The sequence below is a fragment of the Vanessa tameamea genome, chromosome 6 (genome assembly GCF_037043105.1).
Source record: "Vanessa tameamea isolate UH-Manoa-2023 chromosome 6, ilVanTame1 primary haplotype, whole genome shotgun sequence".
In the NCBI taxonomy this organism is placed as follows: domain Eukaryota; kingdom Metazoa; phylum Arthropoda; class Insecta; order Lepidoptera; family Nymphalidae; genus Vanessa; species Vanessa tameamea.
Window position 1 is genome coordinate 11,672,047 of NC_087314.1, and position 26,933 is coordinate 11,698,979.

At 30.6% G+C, this 26,933-nt stretch overlaps 3 protein-coding genes across 4 annotated transcripts in view; 2 read left to right on the forward strand and 1 right to left on the reverse strand.

Moving 5' to 3' along the window:
• The window catches only part of LOC113396341 (serine/threonine-protein kinase DDB_G0283821), a 153,343-nt gene extending 149,882 nt beyond the window's left edge, over window positions 1-3,461 (forward strand). The window contains exons 8-9 of the mRNA XM_026634240.2: window positions 325-479; window positions 712-3,461. Coding sequence (XP_026490025.2) covers window positions 325-479; window positions 712-2,574 — 2,018 coding nt within the window. The 3' untranslated portion in view covers window positions 2,575-3,461. The remainder of the gene's footprint in view (window positions 1-324; window positions 480-711) is intronic.
• A 76-nt stretch (window positions 3,462-3,537) lies between these two features.
• Window positions 3,538-4,441, reverse strand: LOC113396342 (uncharacterized). Its single transcript, XM_026634241.2, has 2 exons — window positions 4,355-4,441; window positions 3,538-4,276 (listed from the first exon to the last, which is right to left on the reverse strand). Exons 1-2 carry the CDS (start codon window positions 4,394-4,396, stop codon window positions 3,605-3,607), a joined length of 714 nt encoding a protein of 237 aa, XP_026490026.2. The 5' UTR covers window positions 4,397-4,441; the 3' UTR covers window positions 3,538-3,604.
• A 383-nt stretch (window positions 4,442-4,824) lies between these two features.
• Window positions 4,825-24,556, forward strand: LOC113396416 (phosphatidate cytidylyltransferase, photoreceptor-specific). Of its 2 annotated transcripts, XR_010309152.1 has the most exons (11): window positions 4,825-5,021; window positions 5,103-5,227; window positions 5,630-5,726; window positions 7,234-7,410; window positions 10,132-10,324; window positions 18,101-18,267; window positions 18,766-18,918; window positions 19,866-19,994; window positions 20,107-20,241; window positions 20,902-23,634; window positions 23,669-24,556. XR_010309152.1 is itself a non-coding variant. In XM_026634336.2 (10 exons), the coding sequence occupies exons 1-10, from the start codon at window positions 4,947-4,949 to the stop codon at window positions 20,992-20,994; spliced, it is 1,344 nt and encodes a 447-aa protein (XP_026490121.1). In that variant the 5' UTR covers window positions 4,825-4,946; the 3' UTR covers window positions 20,995-24,556. The 2 variants fall into 2 exon arrangements, 1 of the variants encoding a protein (XP_026490121.1); XM_026634336.2 differs by having other exon boundaries at window positions 20,902-24,556.
• Window positions 24,557-26,933: the final 2,377 nt, after the last annotated feature.

A 26,933-nucleotide genomic window follows, 5' to 3' on the forward strand; every position in this document is an offset into this window, starting at 1 on the left:
TACTTCTATGGTGTGCAGCGCCTTCCGAAGCATCCAACTTAAACAAAAAGGTCATTGACAACACGACCTATAGATTAACTAATAGCTAGTCAACCATTATTATCCTTTTTGTCAGATATTACATTGATTTAGCTTGATTAGAACATTGCTACATAATTTATGATTAAGTAGTAGACCGCCAATTATTATTATTCCTATATCGAATTATTTAGCTTACCTATATATTGCAAAAAATATTATTGTTAGTTGAACTGTTTCTATTTATCTAATGTGCCTACACTTCGAATAAAAATCTATAACCGTCAATATTTATCGCATTCGCAGAAAAAGTGTCGTTGCTCTCCCGCTTATTCAGACGAAGCGGCCGCAGCAAGCAGACCCGCGCGATGAGCACCTTCTCTGCACAGTTCCCGCCCACTGAGTGGTTCAACTCCAAAGCGGTTCATCTACACTGTGTTGCTACGCAAACCGACTCTAAGGTAAATATCCATTTATTAAAATGTCAAAAACTTGCAATCCACTTAATTATTCGTTTAATATTTAATTTTACCGATTAAATAAACATTACCTAAACGTAAATAACTCAGCAAGTCGCCAAATAATATTTAAGTAGTTGTAAGTTTACGTACAAAAGAATACAACAAAAATTAACTTGATAAATTATAAAAATTTAATTCAATAAAATTTCATTGTATCATTATTTCATTTCAGGAGTCACTGCAGAGTCAAACATCTTTCGTATCATCGTACTATGACGGTTCGGAGATTAGCAATCGGTCGTCGACATTACCTAGAAGGCATAAAAGACATCTTTCCACTGAGTCCGGTCTAGCGACTTCCACACAATACGACCATTCACCTGTAAGACAGTCCAGTCCTAGTTCTGGGAGTCTACCAAGATCAACTTTAAGTAGAAGTTCAACCAATAAAACTATCTTAGATCATTTTGGATCACCTCAAAGAAACAGCGAACCGAAATTAAGAGATAGCCCCAATGGAAGTTTACGTCGTATGGATTACTCTGATAATGTTATGTCCACAAGTGGCCCTTCAAGTTTGGAGAGCACGATTAATCACCGAACGCCCAGAAAAGATTGTAAAAACGGACAAATAGACCTGAATTCATCCATGAAAAGAACCTACCAAACTAGTAGCAGCGGTCATTCCAGTTTAGAATCGCACATATCAGACCGCACACTGAAGCCTTCGCCTAGTCATAGTAATGGAGCGTCGGGTCTAAGTAGAGCGCAGTCACTCGTTAAAGTTCAAAGTCTGCAAAGTTCACCCAAAAGTTTACATAAGTATAGGACGAAACCTCCAATTGTCGGCGGTGAAACAATAAAAAACGGTAAAAGCGCCTCACCAAGGACTTCACCAAAAAACTGCCCAAGTACACCCAAAAAAACCGCAACCCCTCTGCATAACAAAACACTTGGAACAAAAGTTGAAAATCCAGCCACTGCAATGCTGGCTAGTTCGAATTCAAACAATTCTATAACACTTAAAGTCACAACCAATACAATGTCACAGAACGGTGGCACAAACACTAAAGTCTACGTCCAAAATTCACCTGTTCGATCTGTCATCACTTTTGAAAATGGAAAAGTTACCGAATCCAGTAGCGGAAGTAATATCTATATTATTAATGATGACAGACAGGTGGTATCGGTTTCGCAAAACGGTACAAATCAAACAGCAAATAATCCGAAGGAAACATCCTTTGACGTTTGCGTGGAAAAGAATAAACAAATTTACCAAGAATCGGAGCCTGTGAAAGTACAAGAAAATAAGTTTAATAAAAATTCGATTAATGACACGGGTATGAATAATAATCGAAAACTATCATTACAAATAGGCGGCGCGGCAAACAACAATAGTTTTATATACAAAAATCAATTAAATAATACGAACGAAGTAGTTTCTAATCCATCATCTCCGGCCATTCATAATAACATAAACAGCATGGAAACAAGCGCTAATAGTAACCCTTCGACGCCAACGAAAAGTTATGATAATGTACTTGGATCTTTAGGAAATCTGAGATATCAAAAAAACTCTTTGTCATCGACAAATACTGGAATTCATGCGAATATAAATTCGAATAGCGAACTAAAAAGCGTTGACCTGTTAAAAAAAGCTGCCGCTTTGCAAATGTTGAATGGTCTTCCAAATGTACATAACAGGATGAGCTCAGAGTCGATAGCGAATTTGTTAACGAAAGGTATCGATCAAAAACCGACGGTACTTGGCTCGGAACCGAACCTTGCACTGAAGAATTCAGAATTGATAAAAGATATTAATACTTCGACCGAGAAAATCAACTGTTTAGAGAACAAACAGAAACGATACAGCCTCAGCCAGGATGGGAAGAAAGATCATCAGGACTTTTATAATTTCCCTAGCCTAAGCGACTTGAGCTTTAATTTCACTAGTTTAGCTGCACAAAAGATTCTGAAAGGAGTCAGTATAAATAGCGTTGACACGTTGGTAGAATTAAACATGGCTGCCAACGGTTCGGAGAAGCAAAACAATCGTGATGTCGCTGCGGTATGCACAGACTTCGGACTTGTATAGTATATAGGCTTTGTTTATTTTGTTTAAATGTACAATAGTAGTTGTAATCAGTACACATTGTAAGCTAGTTAAAACTTATTTGTAACGACTTCATAACATACCTTAGGTACATGCTATATTTAGTTCAAACTTTGTACTCATTTGGGATTTTGTACTCGCAAATTATAAAATTGTCCTTTAGAAATCTCTTATGTATCCTTTTAACGATTTTTAGACTTAACTAACCTATCATCTACAAACATTAACTTAGAAATTTAATTCATTCAGTATTCATGAGATTATATTAACAATCAGTAAATTATTAGTTTGTAGTTCACTGAAATTAATATGACAATAAAAATTACTTCAAGAAAACAAATGTGGCCTAAAAATACCCATCCATAAGGAATTTAGTGCCTATATCAAGTATTATATTATAACCTATCACTTTTAAGAAGTAATGGTATTCTAAACTTTACTAGCCTTTAGCACCTATAATTGTTTACACTTCATTAATACTTATTGCATTTTCCACAAATCAGCACTTCTGTTTGTGCCATTGCATATTTTCCAGTGAAATAGTTGAGTACAAACTAGATTACCTACATCTCCATTTAAAACAGATTCCATCCAAAGGTGGGAATTTATAGGGATGTTATGTAAAGTGTATGTCATGTATAAGTGCCATAAATAAAACCATATTGTAATGAAATGAGAATCAGGCAATTAGTATGATTTTTGTGGATTGGTGACCATTATTTTTATTTGTCTACTGCACTGTAAGTGCAGTCGAAATAAAGGGTAATATTTATTCATTAGAGAATATAATCGGAGTCAATGCATATTAGTGTAAGTGTTCAGTAACGCCATTTGTAAAAAATGTATTAACAATATAAGTTGATGCTTTACTTTAATTGTTTCATTTAACCCTGTCCCATATTTAAATTAATGATATATATTATTCAGTTGTATTTTTAAACAAAATTTAGATAAAATAGAAAATTTTATTAAATGCATTTTAAGTAACAGATAAAAATAAAAATATCATATGCTAAGAACAAGTTATAGTACTATGCTCCATTACATCAGTGACTTGTGACGGTTCAGTCTCAGTTTGATTTTTAATAGAATTGAGCCAGTCATCTGTAGGATTAATTTTTTTTACTTCTATATCTGAACATTCACTTTTTTCTTCTAGGCTATTATCTAATGATTCAACTTGATAACTTTCTTTAAGATCTTCATCATTATTTTGAGTTACATTAACAGTGTTTATATTAGTATCTAAATCCCGAAATTTTCGTGAAACTTCCTCGGTTTGCACATTCACATAACACACACAATCTTCCGTTTCAGTTATTTGTTTTATAGCTGCCTCTTCAATAGCTTCTAATTCTTCCACATCCTCTTTCTCAGTTATTTCTTCAATTGTTTTATATGAATACATGTGATCGTCATTTGGACTGATATAATCTTCTAATATAAATGTACTATTATCAAAATGAAGTTTCTCGAAATCAATTACACCATACTTAGATATATAATCTAATAAAGTGGATTCATCGCTGTAGCATATTTTAATATTCTGAACACAATTCTTTTCTAAGTCTTTATTATCTTCGCATTGTTTTCGAATAACATCGAGTTGCCTTAATGTTTTTAGTTCTCTCGCTTTTAAGGTCGCGTATATATGGGCAAAAGATTTTCGCACTGTAGTCTTCAACTGAAAAACCAGTATACTTAAATTATGTTTTTAAAGAAAATCAAGGAACATTAAGCTGTTCATAGTTTATTTACTTACGTTTTCAATACTTTGTTCCAAATCATCGGAATCACTCGCCATATTTGTTGTTGTTATGATATTTTTTAGTCGCGATGGTGATGTCAAATTGACACAACGTAGATACGAGGCATTTAGCATGAAGCATAAAGTTTTTGGTAACTAATTTATTTTTATTAGCCTTGGGTTTGGGAAGTTTTAATGTTTAGTCATAAAAAATACCGTCGAGTTTTTTTTTCTTTTGAAATACGCATGAAAAATCAATGCAATATTTATTACACTGCTGGGGATTTTTTTACAATTCTTTTAAGATTAAAATTACTATGGCATGGTGAAAAACTAAACTAGGAACTACATTTTAATTTATTAAAATTTATTATTTTATGGTAGAATTATTATTTTAGATAAAAAAAAATCATAATAATATTTATTAATATTTTGTTTATATGACATTTGTTAAATAGCAACACTCAAATAAAAAAAAAACGATATATTGATTTTTCGTTTGACAACGGCTTCAAATGAAAAACATCGAACATAGTTTTTGTCCTAAAAGCTAAAATATTTATTTCTATTACCTGTAAAAGGTGTGTTGAAGTGTTTGTGCTTAACTATGAGTGAAATAAGGCATCGACGGGGTGATGGCGACGGCAACGAAAAAGTGGAAACGGCTGGAGAATCCGATCATGTATTAATAAAATTATTAGTTAAATTTTTATAAACCAGTTCCTTAACGTACTGTCAAATAATATTGGTGTTGGTTTCGTAGGTGGATTCCGAAGAGGAAAAGGTTTTAGAGGAGAAATACGTCGACGAATTGGCGAAATCATTACCTCAGGGTACTGATAAAACTCCAGAGATCCTCGACTCTGCTCTTTCTGGTCTTTCCTCGCGGTAAGGAAAAAAGTGATTTAATTTTATAGTAAAAAAAATAATATTTATATCATTCCGTTTTTTTAATTATCTACTTTATATAAAACTAGACTTAATAACATTATAATCACTTTAAATATAAAATTAATAATTCTTGAAACTATAAAATTATAGTTATTAGATGAATTGGATCAATTATTTAAAATTGAATTATAACTTATATATTTTTTTAGAACATTTCAATAACAAAACAGTTTAAAAACTAAACAATAAGTAAGCATAAAATAATTAACAAAAGTAATAAAATTACTGAACCATCAATATTTTTATACCTTTGATAACCTGCTGTTATAAACAAAATGAGAAATTTTTGAATTGTAGTTATTTTGCACAGTTTGCCTATAATACTAAAGTTTTATTTAGATGGAGAAACTGGGTGATTCGAGGTATCTTCACCTGGTTGATGATTGGTGGGTTTTGCTTGCTCATCTATGGAGGTCCGCTGGCTCTCATGATAACGGTAGGTTTCCTTTCATGTTGTAATGCTTAGTAGTATAAAATTCTCAATATATGAAAATTAAATATTCAATATAATTAAACTGTTTTTTTTTATTGATTGATGATATTAAAATAATTAAGAGTAAATAATTAAATATAAAAATAACATGCAGTTGTAAAATAAATTTAAATTATTATTTTATATGATATTGATTTTGTAATTTGTTTGTAGTGCAAGCAATATATAATACTAGAATTTGTTACAATTTGCTACTTTTATACAACCTTATAGAGTTTTGAATGATAATCCACTATGTGATTTACTGATGTGTTGAATATCTATTATATTCAAATAGATATAACCATTTTAATCATTTATAATGATTACGATAATAGTTTCCTGTCTCTTTAAATATTACTTTCATGATAAAAGAAGTTGTGAGTTCATTCTATATATATATGTTAGACAAGTGAAAAAAATAAAAATACCCAAACAATAAACAATTTTTTTATGAAAAACTAAAATGTTTATATGCAATGATGCAACTTATTATCGGACTCAATAAATTTTATCAAAGAATTGTTTGAATTCTGTCATACATTACAAAAATCTCTATATAAAACAATTGAAATTACATAGTGGTCATCGACTACATAATTTAAACAATGCCTTATAACAATGCATGAAAATCAAGTCAAGCACTTGATTAAATTAGTTAAAATTCCTGTAAATATACCTAAAAAAATAACAAGTTTTATTGTAATGGAACACATTTGATATATCAAAACTATATAAGTACAAAAAATATGTAAATAATACACCATACTTAAGTAGTATTGATCATACTTAGCATTAAATTTTTTTTTTGAATTTACAAACCCTTCAGTTTTCATGACAATGAAACTGCAGCAAATAAATGATTTGCAGCATAATAGAATATTATTATTTTAATATTGCATAAGTAACAATGTAATATTAATTGTGGTCATTATTTCTTTCATAACAGATGCTCCCAGGGAATGGATTTAAGTTGCAATATCCCTTGCTATAAATTGCACGATAATTAAATATAGTTGTATGCAATCATTTCTAGTGACGTCACTTATAGCAGCACTTCACGTAGCGTATCGTGGTTGCATCCATTTTCTGAATGTGCAGATGAACTATATAATTATATTTGTATTATTTGCGTGAATATGTTAAATAAGACAACTAGCAAACACTTTGGTTAGACATCAAAGGAAGCTTATATTTCCGTCGACTATCGAAATTCGGCTCCCTCGATAGCGTTGCGCTACAGTTGCGGTATATTGGAATACAGAGTAAATTGCGGGTTCCATGGTTGTATGTGTTTGCAATAGTTGCGAATACTCTGAATATTTTAACAAAGCGATATCGCTACGTATGCCCACTAAGCGAAGTCAAGTGCGGCTTTTTCTTATTAATTGGATAAAAAAGCCGAATGATTTAATTGAGTCTGTTTTTTTCTATTTTACTTTGATAATGACCTTATATGTACTCTCCAAAGGTACTCTGCGTGCAAGTGAAGTGTTTTGAAGAGATTATCAACATAGGCTACGCTGTTTACCGAGTTCACGGCCTGCCATGGTTCCGTTCCCTGTCGTGGTACTTTTTGTTGACGTCTAACTACTTCTTCTATGGGGAGAATCTCATCGATTACTTCGGCGTAGTGATCAATAGAACTGTAAGTAAATACAATTTTTCATTTCATTTAATCTAAACTAATCATATTTGTGTTAAGATTATATTTGGTCTTATTAGTTTATTTATAACGATCCTGACCCTGTACCTACTGTATATAAAAAAAGGATATTTATTAGGTTGAAGTAAATAATCACCATATATAACTTTGCTATAATAGTTAGTAACGAAATCATAAAGCGCAGATCGAAATGTTACTAACTAGATATTTAATCGATCACTTAGGTATAAATTATTACTATTAATTGTAAAGAAAATAATGTAATAAATAGGATTTCGAAACCTTGAAGATAAAGCCAACTAAAGCTGGGAATTTAATTAACACTTCGCACTATTATTGGATTTACACCTGCAGGTCAAAGGTCAAACACAATAATCTTGAAAATGGGGTTGCTTTCAATTTAAATACGATTGTGTTTGTGGGTCTGTAAGAAAGATATGTCAAGATAGTTTTTTTTTTAATTGTAAATAAGTAACCTAAATAATATTGTTACAGGATATTAAATTTTTTTTAGATATGTTACTTTTTAAAGGTACTCGCCAATAACACATGCGTACGACATCTTATGATATATTTCGCAATTTGAATTTTGACTGCTTGGTACTTTAAATTTACAACATAAGTTTTGGATATAGGTATGGGTTATTTAGACACGTGCCTCAAAAAGTATGCGAAATCATTTATTTGCGCCTCATTCTTCTGCGATTGTGTCGGAGTGTCATCTCGAGAATTTGAGATTGACCGCCGTTGATTCCCCTAAATTCGTTAACTCCATCTAAATAATAATCAATATTATAAAAGTTCCATTGAAATTTTACATTACTATATTGTCTTTTAATAATAATATACAGCTATTCAGTGTAAATTGAGTATTACAAAGTTGCTTGTTTTAACAGTAAAACTAACAGTAGTTTAATGGCGAATATCTTTTTTATGACCACTTCATTTATTACCATGACAAAGTTTCATGGTTATAGTTTATACTAACATTTTGTTTAAAGAGTTCCTATATTGCCTTTTTTTTTAAAGCTAAGTTATAACCCTTTATTGTATGGACATTAAATCTAGAATCTATTAATATATTTATTTAATGATTGGTTCGAATGTATTGTTTTTCTTTATTACGATGTACAAAGTCAATATAATACATGAAACAGGCCACAAACAATATCGATTATTTTTAAATGTATAATTATAATCTTTTTGTTAAAACATCTATATTTAGAACATTTAATATCTGATAGGTACATACACTACGATTTCAGGTCAATAAAATATGTTTTAATAAAATAAATATTTGATAACTTAAACAAATTAGCATGAAAAGTTATTGATTTTTCCTATACGCTGTTCAATCAAAAATTAATTATATCAAATAAAATTTAGGTTAAATATTCAATTATTCGTATAAAAACTACACTCGATAACCTTAACATAGGTAACGCGATAATGTTAATATATAACATTTCACCAGAGTTATTCAATATTATTTAATTCGGTAATGGATAATAAATGCTCTCAGGGGAAATCAAAGTTTTTTATCATCATGTAGTAAAGACTTGCTTATTTAACAAAAACACAAAATAATCTACATGCAAAGATTCAGTCGTTAATAAATTGTAGAATGCGATCTAGGTATTCTTTTGTTTATTAAAGATTATTTTGTACTTTTTGTGTGCTCGGGCAATAGATTTGAGCGATGCAGATATAACTTTTTTGGTCGACAAATATGATTGATTTTGTATTTAAAAATTGCAAATTCGAAATCATTCATATTTTTATCGTTTTATAATGAAAAGAACAAAACCATACGCATTTATTTGAAGTGCATTTTAAGTACCATACTTGATTGATGCATAGAAGTTTTGAATGTACGTTTTTTTAAATGTGTTAGTATACCTACATTAATACGAAATAATATTTTTTTTAATAATGGTTCAAAATTGCATCGTATTGCGTAGTCTCGGTAAGATAACGTCGTAACGTCGAATGTGTACTTCCTGACTTGCAATTTTGCAAGACCAATGGTTTGATATTTCTAATAAAAAAAAAAATAAAGTCATCATCTACCTGTAATATATGGCCTATTTATTTACTGTATCGGTTGTAGTATTGCTCGACTAAATACTATGAAAGAAAGCGTTTCGGCTACTTCTCTTATCTTATCTTTTAAAATAATCAGGTCGTAACAAATATCTCTTTGGTAGTAAGTGCAAGTAAAATGAGAGATTAACGCGACAATCGATTTATGGTTATTCTAGTAGACATTTAATACCATTGTGATTTCAATTATAAGATCATCAATTTACCAATAAACAATAATTAACGCATTTGTATTGATTAAATATTACGATTTGAGTCAACTATTTCGTGTATTTTTAAATTTCCATCTATAATATATCTATTTCCTATTTCGTGTAATTATGTAAGGTTCCACGACGATATTACAATTTGACAATCCAGTATAACTAATAAAATGTAATTTTATTTCAATGAATCCAATGATTTAGGATTAAATAGAGACATACACAATGTATTCGTAGATTGCGATTCAAATTTTTGTTATGAGCGATGCGGTGCCCTACGGTTATTTTAGTTCAAATACGTACAGTACAATAATATTTAGATTACTACATTTATATATAAACACTACTGTTTATGTAACCCACAATATGTGGTCTTGACGCAGAATATTTTTTCCAGGACTATCTCCATTTCTTGGTCACGTACCACCGATTCATCTCGTTTAGTCTCTACTGCGTCGGCTTCGTTTGGTTCGTGCTGTCTCTGGTCAAGCGTTATTACATGCGACAGTTCAGCCTCTTCGCTTGGACTCATGTGGCTCTGCTGATCGTCGTCACCCAGAGCTATTTGATTATACAGAATATCTTTGAAGGTAAGTGATATTAAGTGTTAAATTTATTTTGTTATATTATGATATTGTATAGATATAGTATGTATACTATACTTTTATATGTTATTCATTTACACATATTCAACTTTAGTATAAATTGTATAAGCTAAAAGCCGTAAAAAGTTACTCCTCCCTTGTGAGGCGTAGGGTGTTGATATAAGTTAAATAACATTTCTCTCTTGGACTTCTAAACGTGGATTGTTCTTTTTTTCAGATTAGAATGTTTGATCCAAAGATGAACGGGTTAACTTTTCAGTGTTATATGCTAGACTAGATAGATTAGCAATTTAAATATGATAGATACTGTTTTACAGGGTTAAATAATTTATTTTTAATTAAAAAAAACATTCAATTGTTATTTGTACTAAGCCCCCCTCAACTGCGGCGTCTAAAATATATTTATTGATGATAGGGTATCGCAGAGTGCTGCTAGTGTATACCTGCTAATATAATATGTATCTTGTGTACTGATGTGAAAATATTTTCATAAGTTCCATTGTAAAATTAAATACAATTGCTACAAATCGTTCGCCTGACCGTTTCGCTGTCGTATTGCGGCGTTTTAATTTCTAATTGTAAAACAAAAATGCACTGATTTCGCGACCTTAATTGGCTGAACTAAATCAATTCGTATGTATTTAAACTTTGATCTCTTTTGAAACTCGAACGAATAATAAATCGATATTCACTTCGTATCTCACTCGTGAAATATTGACAACGGACTTACTCGGTGAAATGACATTTCGATACGTGAATCCTAATGATTATTATAGTCAATGTCGCATATCACAGTTTGAAATTTTACGCTCGTGTTCTGCGGTGAGTTTCATAGGTCGCTCTACGAGTCGCATAGGTCGTAGACGACGTTTAATTTAAATCCTTATAATTATATACGTAAGATAATTAGACCGGCGGACGGCTCAGCGTAGGTTATAAGTCGATTTAAATGGAAGTTAATATTATCTTTCTTGGACATAGTATTTTTTGATATGATAACTTATATTGGGATACTTTTGTGTGATTAGAATTTGTTATACAATATTTTTAATAAATCTTATCTTATTGTTTTAGAATCCAAACTAATATTGTAAATGCGAAAGTATGTTTGTTTATGCGTTGATTTGTTAGGCTTTCACATCTTAATTACTCAACCGATTATCGTGATATGTTGCATTATTTTTGTCAAAAGTGTAGAGAAGAACATAGAACGTCTAATACCTGATCCAACGGGTAAAGCCGCTGTTGGAAACGAGTTAGTTTGCTGTCATTCGAGTTACGACGCGTGACAGTTAGCTTACATTGAGTATTCAAAAATACCTTTTTGTATACCAACTCAATTTAAGCTAAATCAAACATATACGATTATATACCTATAATCTATGTATATTACGTTTTATCTCAATATTGATGCAGAAAAATCGTTGTTGCTTTAAATATTACTGCAAAAGATAATGCTCGTGTTTTTTGGATAACCCCACTGGAAGCCGATTATATTAAATATGACCCAACAAAACGATACAGAATTTGTTATCAGTAAAGACGCTAAATAATCATCAAAAAGTCCCACCTCCCTCACAAACACACAAGTATCCGACACTATCTATAGATAATATTCAGACACATAGTCGCCGCGTGGACACTCTCAGGGACGGGAAACCGTTCAAACGCCGACAACTAGGTCAGATTGATATTGGCATTATAAGGTGAGGTGCACACTGTACACGTGAAGCTTCCTATATTAAACCTCATTTGTGCCATTTAAGACCTATAGCATCTCTTTAGTCATTATATGATTTAATCTATATAAAAACTAAACAACGAGAACGGAGAACTGCACAGCTGTGGGATATTTATGGGCTAAAACAAGATTATATTATCGTTTATCAGATGCTTATCGTTATGTTTACATATAAATCTCCTATGTATATGTAACTGAACAAGTCTTAACGGTTGGACCGATTTTGATAAAAAAAATGAGTGTATTTTAGTGTAGACATGGATAGCTTAGGCCATAGGTTGGTCGAATTGGCTCTGAAAGGTGGCGCTGCGATCGGAAAATAAATAAAACTATTATTTCGCACGGACTAAGACGGGATGGTTTTTATAAGTTTAATGATATGGCAAAACGATAATATAACACAGATTTGAGATTTTCATATATAAGTATCTGTTATTGCCAAGCAAACCATTTTCTTCTCTTTGTGATGACGTGTCGCAAATTTCTTTCGGTAAAAATAATATCAACACATAAACTAAATTGATATTATCGACAATCTTCCGATGCATTTAATGTGTTAAATCCAATTTATATTACACTAACATCCATTCCAAATTCCAAGTAATATAATTGGGTGATATTTGAACTGCCTTTAAAAGTAGCGTCCGAGCGAGTTCGTTTGTAGGTACGTTCGATGATTCGATCGATCTGAATCTAGATTTAGACTGGCTAGGTGTTTTTAAACTATCTTACTCTTGTCAAATTACTTTTTTGTCCCATTTGCTGTCGAAACACTTGGCCCTTGGAGTAATGGTGCAAAAAGCTTCATCAAAAGTATAACACCTCGCCTTATTGCCTCCACTGGTGACAGGATGGCTGGTTAGTTTTTAGCCCAGAGGATCGGAATTGCGATTCAACGGAGAAATGCTGCTAGCATTTTTGCTACCATTCCACGCGGCGGGTTATTATATTTAAGCACTTAATGTTATCAATTCTTATGTTAATAAATATATTAATCTCTAAAGTACAAAAAAAAAGAAAGAATAAAATCTTGAGCAAATACTATATATGAAGCACTATATTTTTTATTTGTCTTTTAATTTCAAAAATATTTTACTCGAGGAGGCCTATAAGATCTATAATTATCATTGAATCGTTATTATGTTCTTATTTTAAATTTAAAGCTACCATCGACTCTGGAGGATAGTCTATCAGGTCTAGATTCGACAGCCAGCTCAGTGATACGTTTTAGTTTTTCGCTTGTTAATTCGCTAATTAACTTACATCTGAATATTCATTAAAACATTGAAATTATTCCTTGTACATCAACGAATACATTGCTACGGTTTTTTATTATCTACTAACTTTTGCCCGACACTTCGTTTGAATATAAATTCTACTTAAACAAACGTCAGCGACGTTAATGTACTGCAATAATCGATGTAGAATTATATATACATACATGATACGTATATCGATTAGTGTTGTCTACTATCTGAATATGTTGATGTCATTGGTTTTCTATGGATATTAGAAAATAGAAATACTTTAATATATAGCATTAGTAGCTCCCTAAAACTATTAAATAGTGCTATAAATATATAAATATAAGAGCCGAGATGGCCCAGTGGTTAGAACGCGTGCATCTTAACCGATGATTTCGGGTTCAAACCCAGGCAGGCACCACTGAATTTTCATGTGCTTAATTTGTGTTTATAATTCATCTCGTGCTCGGCGGTGAAGGGAAAACATCGTGAGGAAACCTGCATGTGTCTAATTTCAACGAAATTCTGCCACATGTGTATTCCACTAACCCGCATTGGAGCAGCGTGGTGGAATATGCTCCATACCTTCTCCTCAAAGGGACAGGAGGCCTTAGCCCAGCAGTGGGAAATTTACAGGCTGATTATGTTATGTTTATGTTATAAATATATGTCTGAAATGCGTGGATTAAATAATATAAATATATATATTTTTATATTGTCGCTTGTTCGTTTTAATCGATGTAAGTAATTATTTAATGCAAACTTCACATAATATATATAAATCATGGTTTGTCAGTTAGTAATTAGATATTAATACGGATAAATAATTGAATTGGCGATTACATTGAATTGATTGAGTATTTATAATGATTTATAAGTAAAAATTGTATCAGTATTAGTTTTGTAAATCGTAATTTTAATTTCATTGTATGATCGTGAAACCAATGCTGGTTTTCAATATACGAATGATAAAATTACACTTAAATATCGTTTTTTTCGACTTCTATTCCAATAATAAAAAGCCATGAGGACTATACCAAAGAGGTTAAAATCGTATTTGTTTCTTTGACGATGTGAAGCAGGAAAATATTGGCGTATGTATATTAAATTACTTGTTTTTAATAAATGTTTATATGACTTAAACACTTTTATTTATATAAATACATATAGTATTTATATTATGTAAATGACTCATTGTATTACCTAAAAGGTTAAAACGCAAAATTTTTTTCTTATAATTTGCGGAACTCAACATTTAAATCTTTAATGACGGTGCAAAAGTCAATAAAGTATACAATGTATTTAAATAGCGTGTATAAGATTCAAATAAAGTACTAATAAGATAGAACGATGCTTATCAACTGATAAAATACACGTGTCGTAAGATTCTTAAGAATTAATTGTATATTTATTTGTAATTTTGTACTCATTGATTGATTGATTGATTGTTTGGGAATTCGAATGTGTTTGAAGACATCTAAACATATGTTTGGTATATCGTAATTTGTGGGAATAGGATTTTGTCTAGTGATTAATATAAATATGCAAGATTATAATTCTTTATTAGAGTACGGATAAAAAAAAACGTACGGCGTAAACTTCGCATATGGCAAGTGTTGAAATGCCTGACTCGGCATGTAGAAAGATATCAAAAATCTGTTAATTTTGACAGGACTTTAATAAGGATGGCTAGAGATCATACTTGTCTTGAAAACTAGCGTAATAATAAAGTAGATATTTGCCATAGTGATAAAAATATTTAATACTAATGAGTAAGGTCAAAACTGAGAAATTTTTAAATGATATATTGCGAATATGTACTACCAATAGATGCTTCCCAATCAAAACTTGGTATACACAATAATGGAATTAAGGTTCTAGTGATACCTTTTAAATAAACTTAGAAAATAAGCCAACCGTTATTTCCCATTTTTCTTACTATGGGAATTAATCTCACCGCACTCATGATTAACTCTCAGCATTGCGATGCGTATTTTCAAATATTCCATTACCTTAACAGCATTATTGACAGAAAACGCTTAAAAGGATGAAATGTGTAACGAACAAATTGAACTAACTGTAACGTTAATTTGTTACTGAGGATCATCCATAAAATATAGACTAACATTCAAAGTTATGGTATAGTTTAGGTAGAGTTACCGAACACAAGAAGCTAAGACTGGCTGCTAGCTGATAATGTATGATCGTCCGATACATACTATTATTCATATGAAAGATCCATATTACATGAATTAGTTGTTTTTGCGTCAATCCGGAAACATTATATAAACAAAAGTGTCTACTTTAAACGACATATCTATTGTTAAGCAGATAGTGTCGCGATATATTCTCACGCTGATAACATTCAATAAACAAGTCTCGATTACTGCTTAAGATATCTGTTATTAAACTAGATTGTAATAGATATTTCATAATAGAAACCGGCTTAATTTTAACGTATGTTGTTTGAAACACTGAAAATAATTTAGTGTTTGACATTGTAATATAGGAAGACTTTTAGGACTTGAATTGTAAAAAGGAAATTCTTTGATACTAATGAATTTTTAAATATTGAATAGAATATTAAATCTGCTTTTTTATTACTTATCTTAAAGTTGTATTTCAACAGTTTTGAAGACAGTCGTTATAATGGAACTTGAACCAAAAGAAATAAAATATTTACAGTACAGTCCGAATAGCTAAGCAGATCTTAATATTCCTAAAAGTAAAAAACAAAATATTCAATATATAATAAAAATTCATAATACGAAATTTAAAGATATAAATAACTACAATAATAAGTTCGATTCCAATTTTTATTATGTATTCTTAAAACCGGTTCCAAAATAGTTTTACACTAAAAAATTAATAAAGATAACATTTGTAGCAATATAAATTAATGTAATTGCCTAAACTTAAAAATAAATAAAATTTATCGTAACGTATCAAAAATGCTGTATCATTAAAATCTTGAAATATTACGTATTTCTTGTAAGTATCTAGCGCATGTCTAAGTGATGATGTAGCGATTTAAATTCGAACGTTCGGTGTGTATTATATTTCATACAAGACCGTTTCTCCGTAAACAATGGGTTATTCTTAGACGCCGTAGGATTTTATCCTCTCTGAAATAGTGTACGCACATTGCAGATATAATTGTTTCAGAAATCACTTTTTCGACTATCGCTATGACAAGTCTTTATTAAGCGTGTAAGCGATTTTTATCAAATAAAAACGAATGATGCAATTCATAATTGTGATTTTTAGATCGATTAATTATTAATATATAATCGATTTGTTTTTCTGAAAGAATATTCTAGTGTCGTTATAATCATTATAACAGTTAAAACTAAAAAATAAAAACGAAAACGTAATAAAACATTTTGTTTCCTTTTAATTGAATGAGCGATAAGATTGGAGTTGATTTTATTTCCCATTAGCTTTTAAATGTATTGTTTTTATGATTTTCCAACTTATATGAAGAACGTACGTTTGCACACGATCACTTTTGTTTCCTGTCGTGTTATTGAATTGAATGCCGACCTCATTCATGTGACAGTATCATTCATGGCTGTCATTGGCAAGTTGTAGCAGTTACCTACATGGAGCTCCGTAAGAACAGTTGCTTATTGAAAAGATGAATTACAATGTTTACACTGAATTATAATTAATCTAAACCATAAAAGAATAAAAATATGTACTGATGGACTCCCTAATTCTATTTAAGTCAGATGGTAGGCTTATTAAATAAGATTATAAGCTACGTAACTTCATTCATCGATTATAAAAAGCGCAGTAGTCTAGCAAACTATGGACAGATATTTATTTAGAGTAAAGCAGGGATATGCTTGTAGAAAACTACCTATGTTTGTATAAATATGTACGCACAGTTTGTCATTCATCATCAACAATTGATCGTAACGATGGTATTTAGTTTTAATGGTTAAACAAAATTATTTAAAAAAAATATTTCGCATATAGAATTTGTAGAAGAAATAAAATGACGTCCACTTACTTATATTATTGATTTATATTTCCATGGCTAGTGGCGAATCGACGGTGTAAAAAGAGGCTTAAATACTGTGTCTATTTATTTGGCCGAAGGTGACTGCCTGCCATCCTATGGCATAACACCATTAAAATTTTCTCGACTGTTTATCTTTGACCTCCCAACCGGTGACGTAAGCAAAACAGCAAAAGAACAATCACAAAAAAATCGGGTTAAGCTTCTGGTTGCCTGCTTACCTAATATATTTATAAAAAAAAAATTGATTTTATCATATGTATTTGTTTGGAGTAAATTGAAAAAGATATAATCACAATGAAAACCCAAGTTTTTATGATTTTGTTATTTATTACAAGTCATTATTAACTTAGTTTTTAAAAGACTACATAAATATCGTACTATAAGGTTATTAGCGACTTAATGTTGCGATGGAGTTATGCTTCATGAAATTTCATTAGGCAAGTAGGTATATTTGTAATTTAAAATTATTTAAATGACTATTGGTCAACACGAAACTGCATTGTATGCTAATCGTTTTATTATTTTTACCAATGTTATAAAATAAAGAATTTATTTGCATAGTGTATCTTTAAAATTTCATTCGAAAAATAAACCAGTAGGCTTGTAATTATTACTTTTGTCTGGAATATTCGGCTAATGTCCGGATTAAAACTTGCAATATTCGGTTAACTTGTTGTAACGACTAGGCCATCTCGGTTTAATTTAAGCCCAATGGTGTTTATTTTAATAACATACTTAAATTGTTTCAGGCTTAATCTGGTTCATAGTACCGGTTTCTATGATCATTTGCAACGATGTGATGGCCTACGTCTTCGGCTTCTTCTTCGGAAAAACGCCACTGATCAAACTTAGTCCGAAGAAGACATGGGAAGGCTTCATTGGCGGCGGCTTTTCAACCGTTTTATTTGGACTCGTGGTAAGTTGTTTGATTTTAGACTTAGCTGCCTTGTACAAACAGAAAGTATTTGTTATATGGGTCATTGTTGTAGCGAAGAAGCCATGCGTTACAAATTAGACCCGCAATAATTTTATAGGTAGGTCTATTTTTAGTAGCTCCACACATTTCGTACAGAGACAAGGTTATTTTATTCACTCGAATTTTATTTAGCAGCTAGTTAAATAAAGGATTATTACTTAAAATTTTATTATAAATTTATTTATAAGTATAAAATCGTTTGCTCTTTCGACACATAGCCTATACTGAGTCTAAAAAGCTAAAATTTGGAAAATGTTATACAGCAAGCATGCGCTAAAAAAGAAATGGAACATATAAAGTATTTTACCTGCGCGAAGTCGGTGCCGTCAGCTAGTATATATCTAAAAATACAAACATATACACACAAAGAATTTTTATGAATATGTTGTCACGGAGAAAATCTTGATACACTAAAATATAATTAAACATATTTTTCAGCTATCCTACATGATGTCCCAGTACCCGTACTTGGTGTGCCCGATTGAGTACTCCGAATCCTTGGGACGTATGACCATGGACTGCGAACCGTCTTCGCTCTTCCGCCTGCAGGACTACACTCCGCCACAGTTCTTGCAACCGGTCATGAAAGTAGTAAGTAATTAACACTAATGAGTTCGTGGTACTATTTACTCTTTACACATAATACAGATTTACTATAGAGTCGCCGCCATAGATCCCACTCTAACGGAGCTAACGTTTTGACGTACTGTCATTAATCATAGACAATTTTTCAAATGTTTACTAATTGTTATATTCCTAACAATATAAAACCGACTCGATTTCGGTACGATTATCTGTAGTCATCTTTAGTTAATCTTCCGCGAAACATGGAAACATCAAACATATTGCTTGTACCATAGGAGTAACGACCTCCGTGGTCGAGTAGTGTGTACACCGGTTTTTATGGGTACGCCACTCCCAGGTCCCGGGTTCGATTCCCGGCCGAGTCGATGTAGAAAAAGTTAATTAGTTTTCTATATTGTCTTGGGTCTGGATGTTTGTGGTACCGTCGCTACTTCTCATTTTCCATAACACAAGTGCTTTAGCTACTTACATTGGGATCAGAGTGATGTATGTGATGTTGTGCAATATTTATTTATTTATTTACTATTATTTAATCACTGCTGTTGGCTGAAAATGTGGTCTAATGATGCGAAGTCTAAGGCATTGACCGCTTCCCTTAAGGTGGACGATTTTGCACAATAATCTTCAAATCAAAATAAATGTTATTTGATGATAGGATTTTGTGTGTCGGGGTAGGTATCATTCACTCATTACTTTTTCTACCGCATAACAGCAATAATTAGTATCGTCTTGTACCGGTTTGAAGGGTAAGTGACCTAGTGTAACTACAGACACAAGGGACACAATATCGGAGTTCCTAACGACGTAAGGATGATTAATATTTCTTGCAGTGCGAATATCTATGGGTTGTGATGCCCATTAATTCACTCTTTTGCCAGTCTGCCAAACTATATAAATGTGTATGTTAAGTATAAGACAATTATTATTAATTCAATCTTAAACGCTATTTACAGTTGGGTCGCGAGAAATTCAACATGTACCCGTTCATGATTCACTCGCTGGCGCTCAGCATCTTCAGTTCGGTCATCGGGCCCTTCGGCGGATTCTTTGCTTCTGGATTCAAACGAGCTTTCAAGATCAAGGTCTAAATCAAAATTTGATATAATTGAATAATATACGATATCAATTTAATTATTAGTTCGAATAATGTATTTCTCGATACCATTGCATTTAAATTAATCTTAATTTTTCCAGGACTTTGGAGACGTGATCCCGGGCCACGGAGGCATCATGGATCGCTTCGACTGCCAGTTCCTAATGGCTACCTTCGTCAATGTGTACATCACTAGCTTCATCCGCACCGCTACGCCTCAGAAATTACTGCAACAGGTAACTATTACCAATAACTAGTTATATACACACCGCTCTAACCTAGCCTTTGACAATGCTTTATACAAGCTTGTCTGATGGCCACTACCCACTCTTCGCCTATTATATCGTCCAAGACCAATACTTTGTATTGCCGTGCTTTGGCTTGAAGGAGGAGTCAGCCAGTGTACAAGCGATCTGACATCTTGATATCGGACCGCTGAGATAATTTTTTCCTGATAGGTCAGCAATCCAAGTCAAGATGGAACTTTGAAGTAGTGAGGGATTATTTACTAACGAATAATAATGTTTAAGACTATAGTTATCGTATAGTATTAAATTAGATTTTAAATAAATATTAAAACAATATACTCCTTACCCTGCATTGGTGCAAGGCTATACAAACTGTACATTTTTGTACCCAACTGGCAGACGTTAGAAACGTATTCTCTCAGCGGCCGAACTGGCATATAACGACGGACAGACGGATTGAGGAGTGTTTAATATTTATTTCTGTGCCAATGCCTCTGGATGAAGCTAAGCTCTGACCACCAGTTCAATTTCCAATTCCAACTAGCTATATATTGTTATAAATTAGCTATAATTAATATATTTATATAATTATATATTTAAATAAATGTTAAAAACTTCTACTGACTGAAACGTTGCTTCTATTAAAAGGTTTACAATCTGAAGCCAGAACAACAATTGCAACTGTTCTATGCGCTGAAGGAGTCGCTGGAAAACAGGAATATACTGAACATGATACCCTAGAGCATTCTAGAGAAATTACGGTATATTAATTTCTATAATATTTTTTTTGACCGAAATTGTAAGTGCAGTTTCACACTTGACGGATATACGCGACTACTGTATGTAGTTAAATGAAACTACAGCAATTTTTAACTGCTTTTTTTTTATTTGTATACGCGATACATAGCACATTCACATGAGTTATTTTAGTACATATTTATATACAGCATTTTATAAAAGAAGTATAAGAAATATTTTTTTATAACTCGCAGCATTTTTGTGAAGTGTGATACTGCACTAAGGTATGACATATCCCCAACTGTTTGTTGAAACAGCATACATCTTATTCTAGTCTTTTTAATTTTGTACTCATTTACCTTTCATGCACTAATGACCACCAGAATTTATAACTACAAAGAAGATAATTTTTTTTCAACACTTAAAATGAAATATTTAATAATATGTACTTGACGTTTATAGGAAATCTTGAACTAACTTATATAGGGGCCATTCAAATTATCCCCAATTTCTATGGAAAAACTTTTCATTATATGATTTTCTCGTGTAATCATTAATTACCTTGTGGTTGTTATATATCACTTGTCTGGTACTTGCACTTTGTCCGTTGTTATCCAAACATAATAGTTAAATTAGTAGAAATATTTCATTCTATTAATCATCAATAAAATCTATAAAATTATTAATTATTGAAGTGATACATATTCCTCCCTTTTTCTTTGGTATTTAACTTTTTTTTTATTTTATTAGGCGAATCTTAATATTTTGTAAACGTCTTAAAGTATTACTTTCTGCTTTATACTTGAATGGTACCATATGTTAAAGATATAATTATAAATGATAAATGGTTGTATATATATATCCTGTTAAATCAATTTAATTACAAATTGTCCTTGTCAAAAATATTTTTTATCTGTGATGAAAACTAAATAAATTTCAAAAATAAAATAATTTTGCAACATTATATTCCTAATGCAAATATTAGAAAAACAATTGCATGTTGAATTATTCTGTCATGTAGTTATGCTGTTAGATTATATTATATTGGTTTATTATGAATATTTTTCAATTAAAATGAAATCCCTCATTCAGTTGGAACATTTCATCAACCGAACAGGGAACTTGCATTTCTTTCATTTAGACTGAATAACGACTGTTTTATCGTGTGCTAAATATTTTGTGACTTTATCCTTTTATTTCGAACTTTATAAAATCTATTTTTCTATAAATTTTACTTAAAATTGTCATTCGTAAAATTCATTCATTGATTTATTTGTAAGTTGTAACTCATATTCTGTGGTTATTTTTAATATAAAAAAAAATATTTACGGGTTCATATGGAGTATTTAATTATAGCATTATCTACCTTGTTGGTAAATATTTAAGACTTATATTCATCTGTTTTAACGTATGGATTTTATCAAGCGTGAACAGGACAGATTGCTGGGTGAATAGATGTCTTAAATGTTTTATTAATGAGGCATCTAAACGTATAAATTAATTATAGTAAATATTATAAATAATACAAAAAAACTTTCATAGGAATATTCTGTCGTTCAAGTTAAGATACATTCTGTATGACTATTCAAATATATTTAAAGGAAATATGTTCTCAATCGATTTCACTTATATACTAAAATTACAATTTTTAAACGTTTAAAATACGAAATGATTAGACCAGGGAACTAAATTATAATTTAGTGATGTGTTAGAAAATTTGTTTTATCGATATACATATATCGATAATTGATAAGCCATCATTTGATGAAATGCTCCTCTAGGCTGCATTTAATTGTGTAACGACAGTGGCCTGGTCTGATAGTGACGTTGATTTTTTTTTTTTTAATATTTAGAAATCGTTAAGTTTTTTGTGATTAATTTATGTGATTTTATGTTATGTTATGGTTACGTTGAATTTCTTGGTATTTGATTAAATAAATTCATTATAATTAGCTTTTAGCTTAGTTCAAATGTGAAAAAGAAATTATACTCATGCTTAGTTTAGAAATCACTGAGGGGGCTCACTTGAAATACAACGTCGTATTATTGATGTTTAAATATTAAACTTTATTTCAAAATCTTATTATACAATTGTTCAAAATAAAAATCAAAATAATTTAATTTACATTTATTTGTATATCGATTCTTAAATGTCGGTTTTATGCATTTCATATACAGTCTCTTAAAATTATCATATTTTACTGCAAACTAAATGCCACAGAATGTTTCTACGCAATAGCTGAACTATTGTTAATGTTCAGACGAGCGTGTAAGTTTTGAAAATAAACTTAAATTAAATATAATAAAAAAATCTTTATGATTTTTGTCGTGTACCTAAAGATTACTTTAAAGTATTCGAACTACCAAAAACATATTAATGTCGTATCCGTATATTGTTATACATTTATAAATGCCTTCAAATTTATTTGCCATAGGACAAACCATTGCAAATGTTTATGCAAAAGATTTATTTGATGTTAATATTAAATTATGTCGATTTGTTAGGGACAGCTCTAGGTAAAAGTTACAAATGAGAATTTTAAATTAAATTTACAAGCGATTCGGTTTTTAAAATATCTCAAATAACTACACTAAAACACTTTACCTTAAACATAAAATAACTATTATACGTAAAATTTTGCAGTGTCAGATACTCCTTACAAACAAAAAATATTAGGTATCAATATAAATTTAATATTTGGGTCTTATGACACTTAATAACCAATTATTTTGAGATTCGAAATTTGAAAAATTTACATTAGTCAAATGTAATATTTTTATTGATAAATATTTGCCTTTTGAATGAGTAGGCGTAGAATTATTGCATGATAATTTTAAATTAGTTTCGTTTTAAAAACATTCGTTTCTCATTTGTTACGTTTTACTAAAGCTTTTAAAATATATGTCATGTTAGTATTAAACTATTGATGTTCGTATTATAGTATCGTAACTGTCGTCCCAGATTAAGTAAATGTTAGAGATAATACTAAACCTCCACACTATAATTCGATGTTGATTGAAAATAATATTACATTTAAAAAAAAATAATAGAATGTAATAAGCTTCTGCTTGCTGTAATCGTTTATTCTATTTTGTTTTCCATTTTCAAAAATTATCGGTCGTATCATATTAGGTTAATTCATAAACATTATGTCTTCTATTTAGGGCTACTTAGAAGTTTAATTACGCTATTCAAATAAATTTCAAACTTGTCGTCTCAAAATCTACAATATTTCAATAATAGTTTAAAGATCTGATGCCTTAAACATTTTTCGATTTAGCAATTTTATTAATTGGTCAATTTTCTTTAAAGTATACTAATGTATAGAAAAGTTTTACGTAAATTTAAACGTATAATAATATTTCTGTGAATTGTATGTAATTTTTATTGAATTTAATATTGGTGTGAAAAAATGTTTAAAGTTAATAATATTTGCTCCAATCGAAAAATGTTTTCGTTCGTAAATATATACCTTAGAATTAGATATGTGTCTAATTATAGAGTTTATTTATTAATTGTGACTTATTTTATTAAAATAAATAAATAAATAAACATGATTCCTGATTTTCTTAGTTTTATTTTGTATATGTAAGGAATGGTTAAAATTTCTTACTGTTCCAATGTCTGTGGATGGTGGTAACCACTTAACATCAGGTGGTCAAATTGCACGTCCGCCTACCTATATAATATAATTTATTTTTTTTAAATATTTCAGGAATTTTCAATGAATCGCAACGTAATCCGTTAAGTTATTCTGAAGTCACTCTTAATTAACTTTATTTCTTAGCAAATTAAAATGTGAATATAAAACTACTAAGCAATTCCACCAATGCCAACAGAATACGGATCTACGGACATCAACCACATCTGATACAACAAAGAATATTTTGAACTATTCGCTATTTTAACGTCATTTCCGTAAGTAAATTACAAGTAGAGGTCACAACACAACAGAAAGTAATTGTGACCAAGGTCATCTAAAAGATTTTGGAACGATAAAGACGTTTGCGTCCAGATGTACATAGCTTATGTTATTGAAATGTATAACACTAGTTCCCTCAATGTTTAAATACTGTGGATATTATTTTGAAAACTTACTTAAATATATAATATTGTGTATAGCGATCAAACATTAAAATAATTATTATCATAGAACTCAAGACATAATGGTAAACAAGACTGTTATCCTGTACTTGCTATGGTTTACTCGATTATCGCTCGGTGATCCGTTGCTATATTGATAGCTAGATCAATAAACAGGCTACCTAACGCAATATTTTTCAAAACGGGTTTTAAGATGAGCACATTCAACTAAATCTACATTTTTTTGAATGAGTTCTCCAGTATTATAAATTAGAATAACATAATATTCAGGTCCTAATTAGCCTATCCGGGGCCGCAGGGTGCACAACAATGGATGTTTGAAAATAGAAATTAGAAAAAAAAAAAAAAAACTAAGTATGAGTCGAAAAAATTGAAAATAGAAAAACTGACTTCAACTCGCTAGACGGATAAAGGTAAATAATCAACAGTATATGTATACATCATCTGTGACAATATAAGATTATGCGTGACCTATTTTTTTTTAATTTCTCAATTACTCTACATTTTTGTTCTGTACATATTCTAAAATAGAGTCTTATTGTAAATACGGTACTGATACTATTACAAACTCAGTCAAGCACAAAATGCTTTTTGAAATATTAAAATAAAAATAGTCACGTTTCTAAAAGATAACTCTCCTAAAAAGCCTCCTATGCTCAAAATATAACTTCCTATACAAAATATAAAACCAAGTATCAAAAACCTAAAACCATTTAAAATCTGAAATTTCTCCCAAATAAACTCATAAAAATATTCTATGTATATACTTGATAATCACAACATTGCATAATATTTTATTTGTTGAGTTAGTTTGAAATGAATTGAAAAAATACAAAAATAATTATGTATTTATAACTTATTTAACGTATTCAGTGCATTTAATCAACATTTTTGTTACTCATGTTTAGTCGTGGTATGTAGTATGTGTCTATAATTAGGAGGTATTTCATTATCAAAGAATTCACTATGTAATATACTATAAAAACGCTGGCTAAATATAATGTAGATTCTAGACTGCGATTGCGATGTTAGCTAGTAATAAAATGCAGAAAATTAAACGACAATACTTAACTCAATCAAAATAATAAAAAGATACACCAAAGTATTATGAATATTAATTAAATTAAAAAATAATCATAGTATCAACTACACATAACAATCAAGTCGGAAGCGAGATCCGGCGGTCTAGTTTTTGTAGACCTAGTAACCAATCGCTTGCACGTTCCCACGCACCTTGCGTAACTCAATCTTATTCATGCGTCGAGGCGAACCTTTGCATACGAGACACGACACGACTTCATTATACCGACTCCATATAATAGAGTAACTATTTGTGCAAATGTTTTATTGAATTTCGTTGAATCTTAGCTTTCATATTTGCAAGTGTTTGGAAATACATATTAATTTTATTTATTATTATAATTAAAATATTTCAGCAGGACATTACGAATATGTGACCGACGTAACTAAGTCCTGACCAGGACCTAAATTGCGATTCCAATCTCACATCTGCTCATCACACATTCTACCGCCAAACAGCAACACTTTGTATTGTTGTATTCCAGTTTTAAGGGTGAGTGAAAAAGAGTAACTTCAGGCACAAGGGACAATACATCTTAGTTTTCAAGGTTGACGACGAATTCTTGATGTAAGGTTAATATGTATTTCTTACAGTGCCAATGATTATGGGGTATATTGCGACTTGTATGGTTTATTAAAAAATATGTTTACTGCCTCTTCAAATAAGTCAATATATAAATTAAATAATCATTGCCCACAGTTTTTTTTATTATAAAAGCAATGACAGGAAATGACAATCTTAAAGTCCCATTTATTG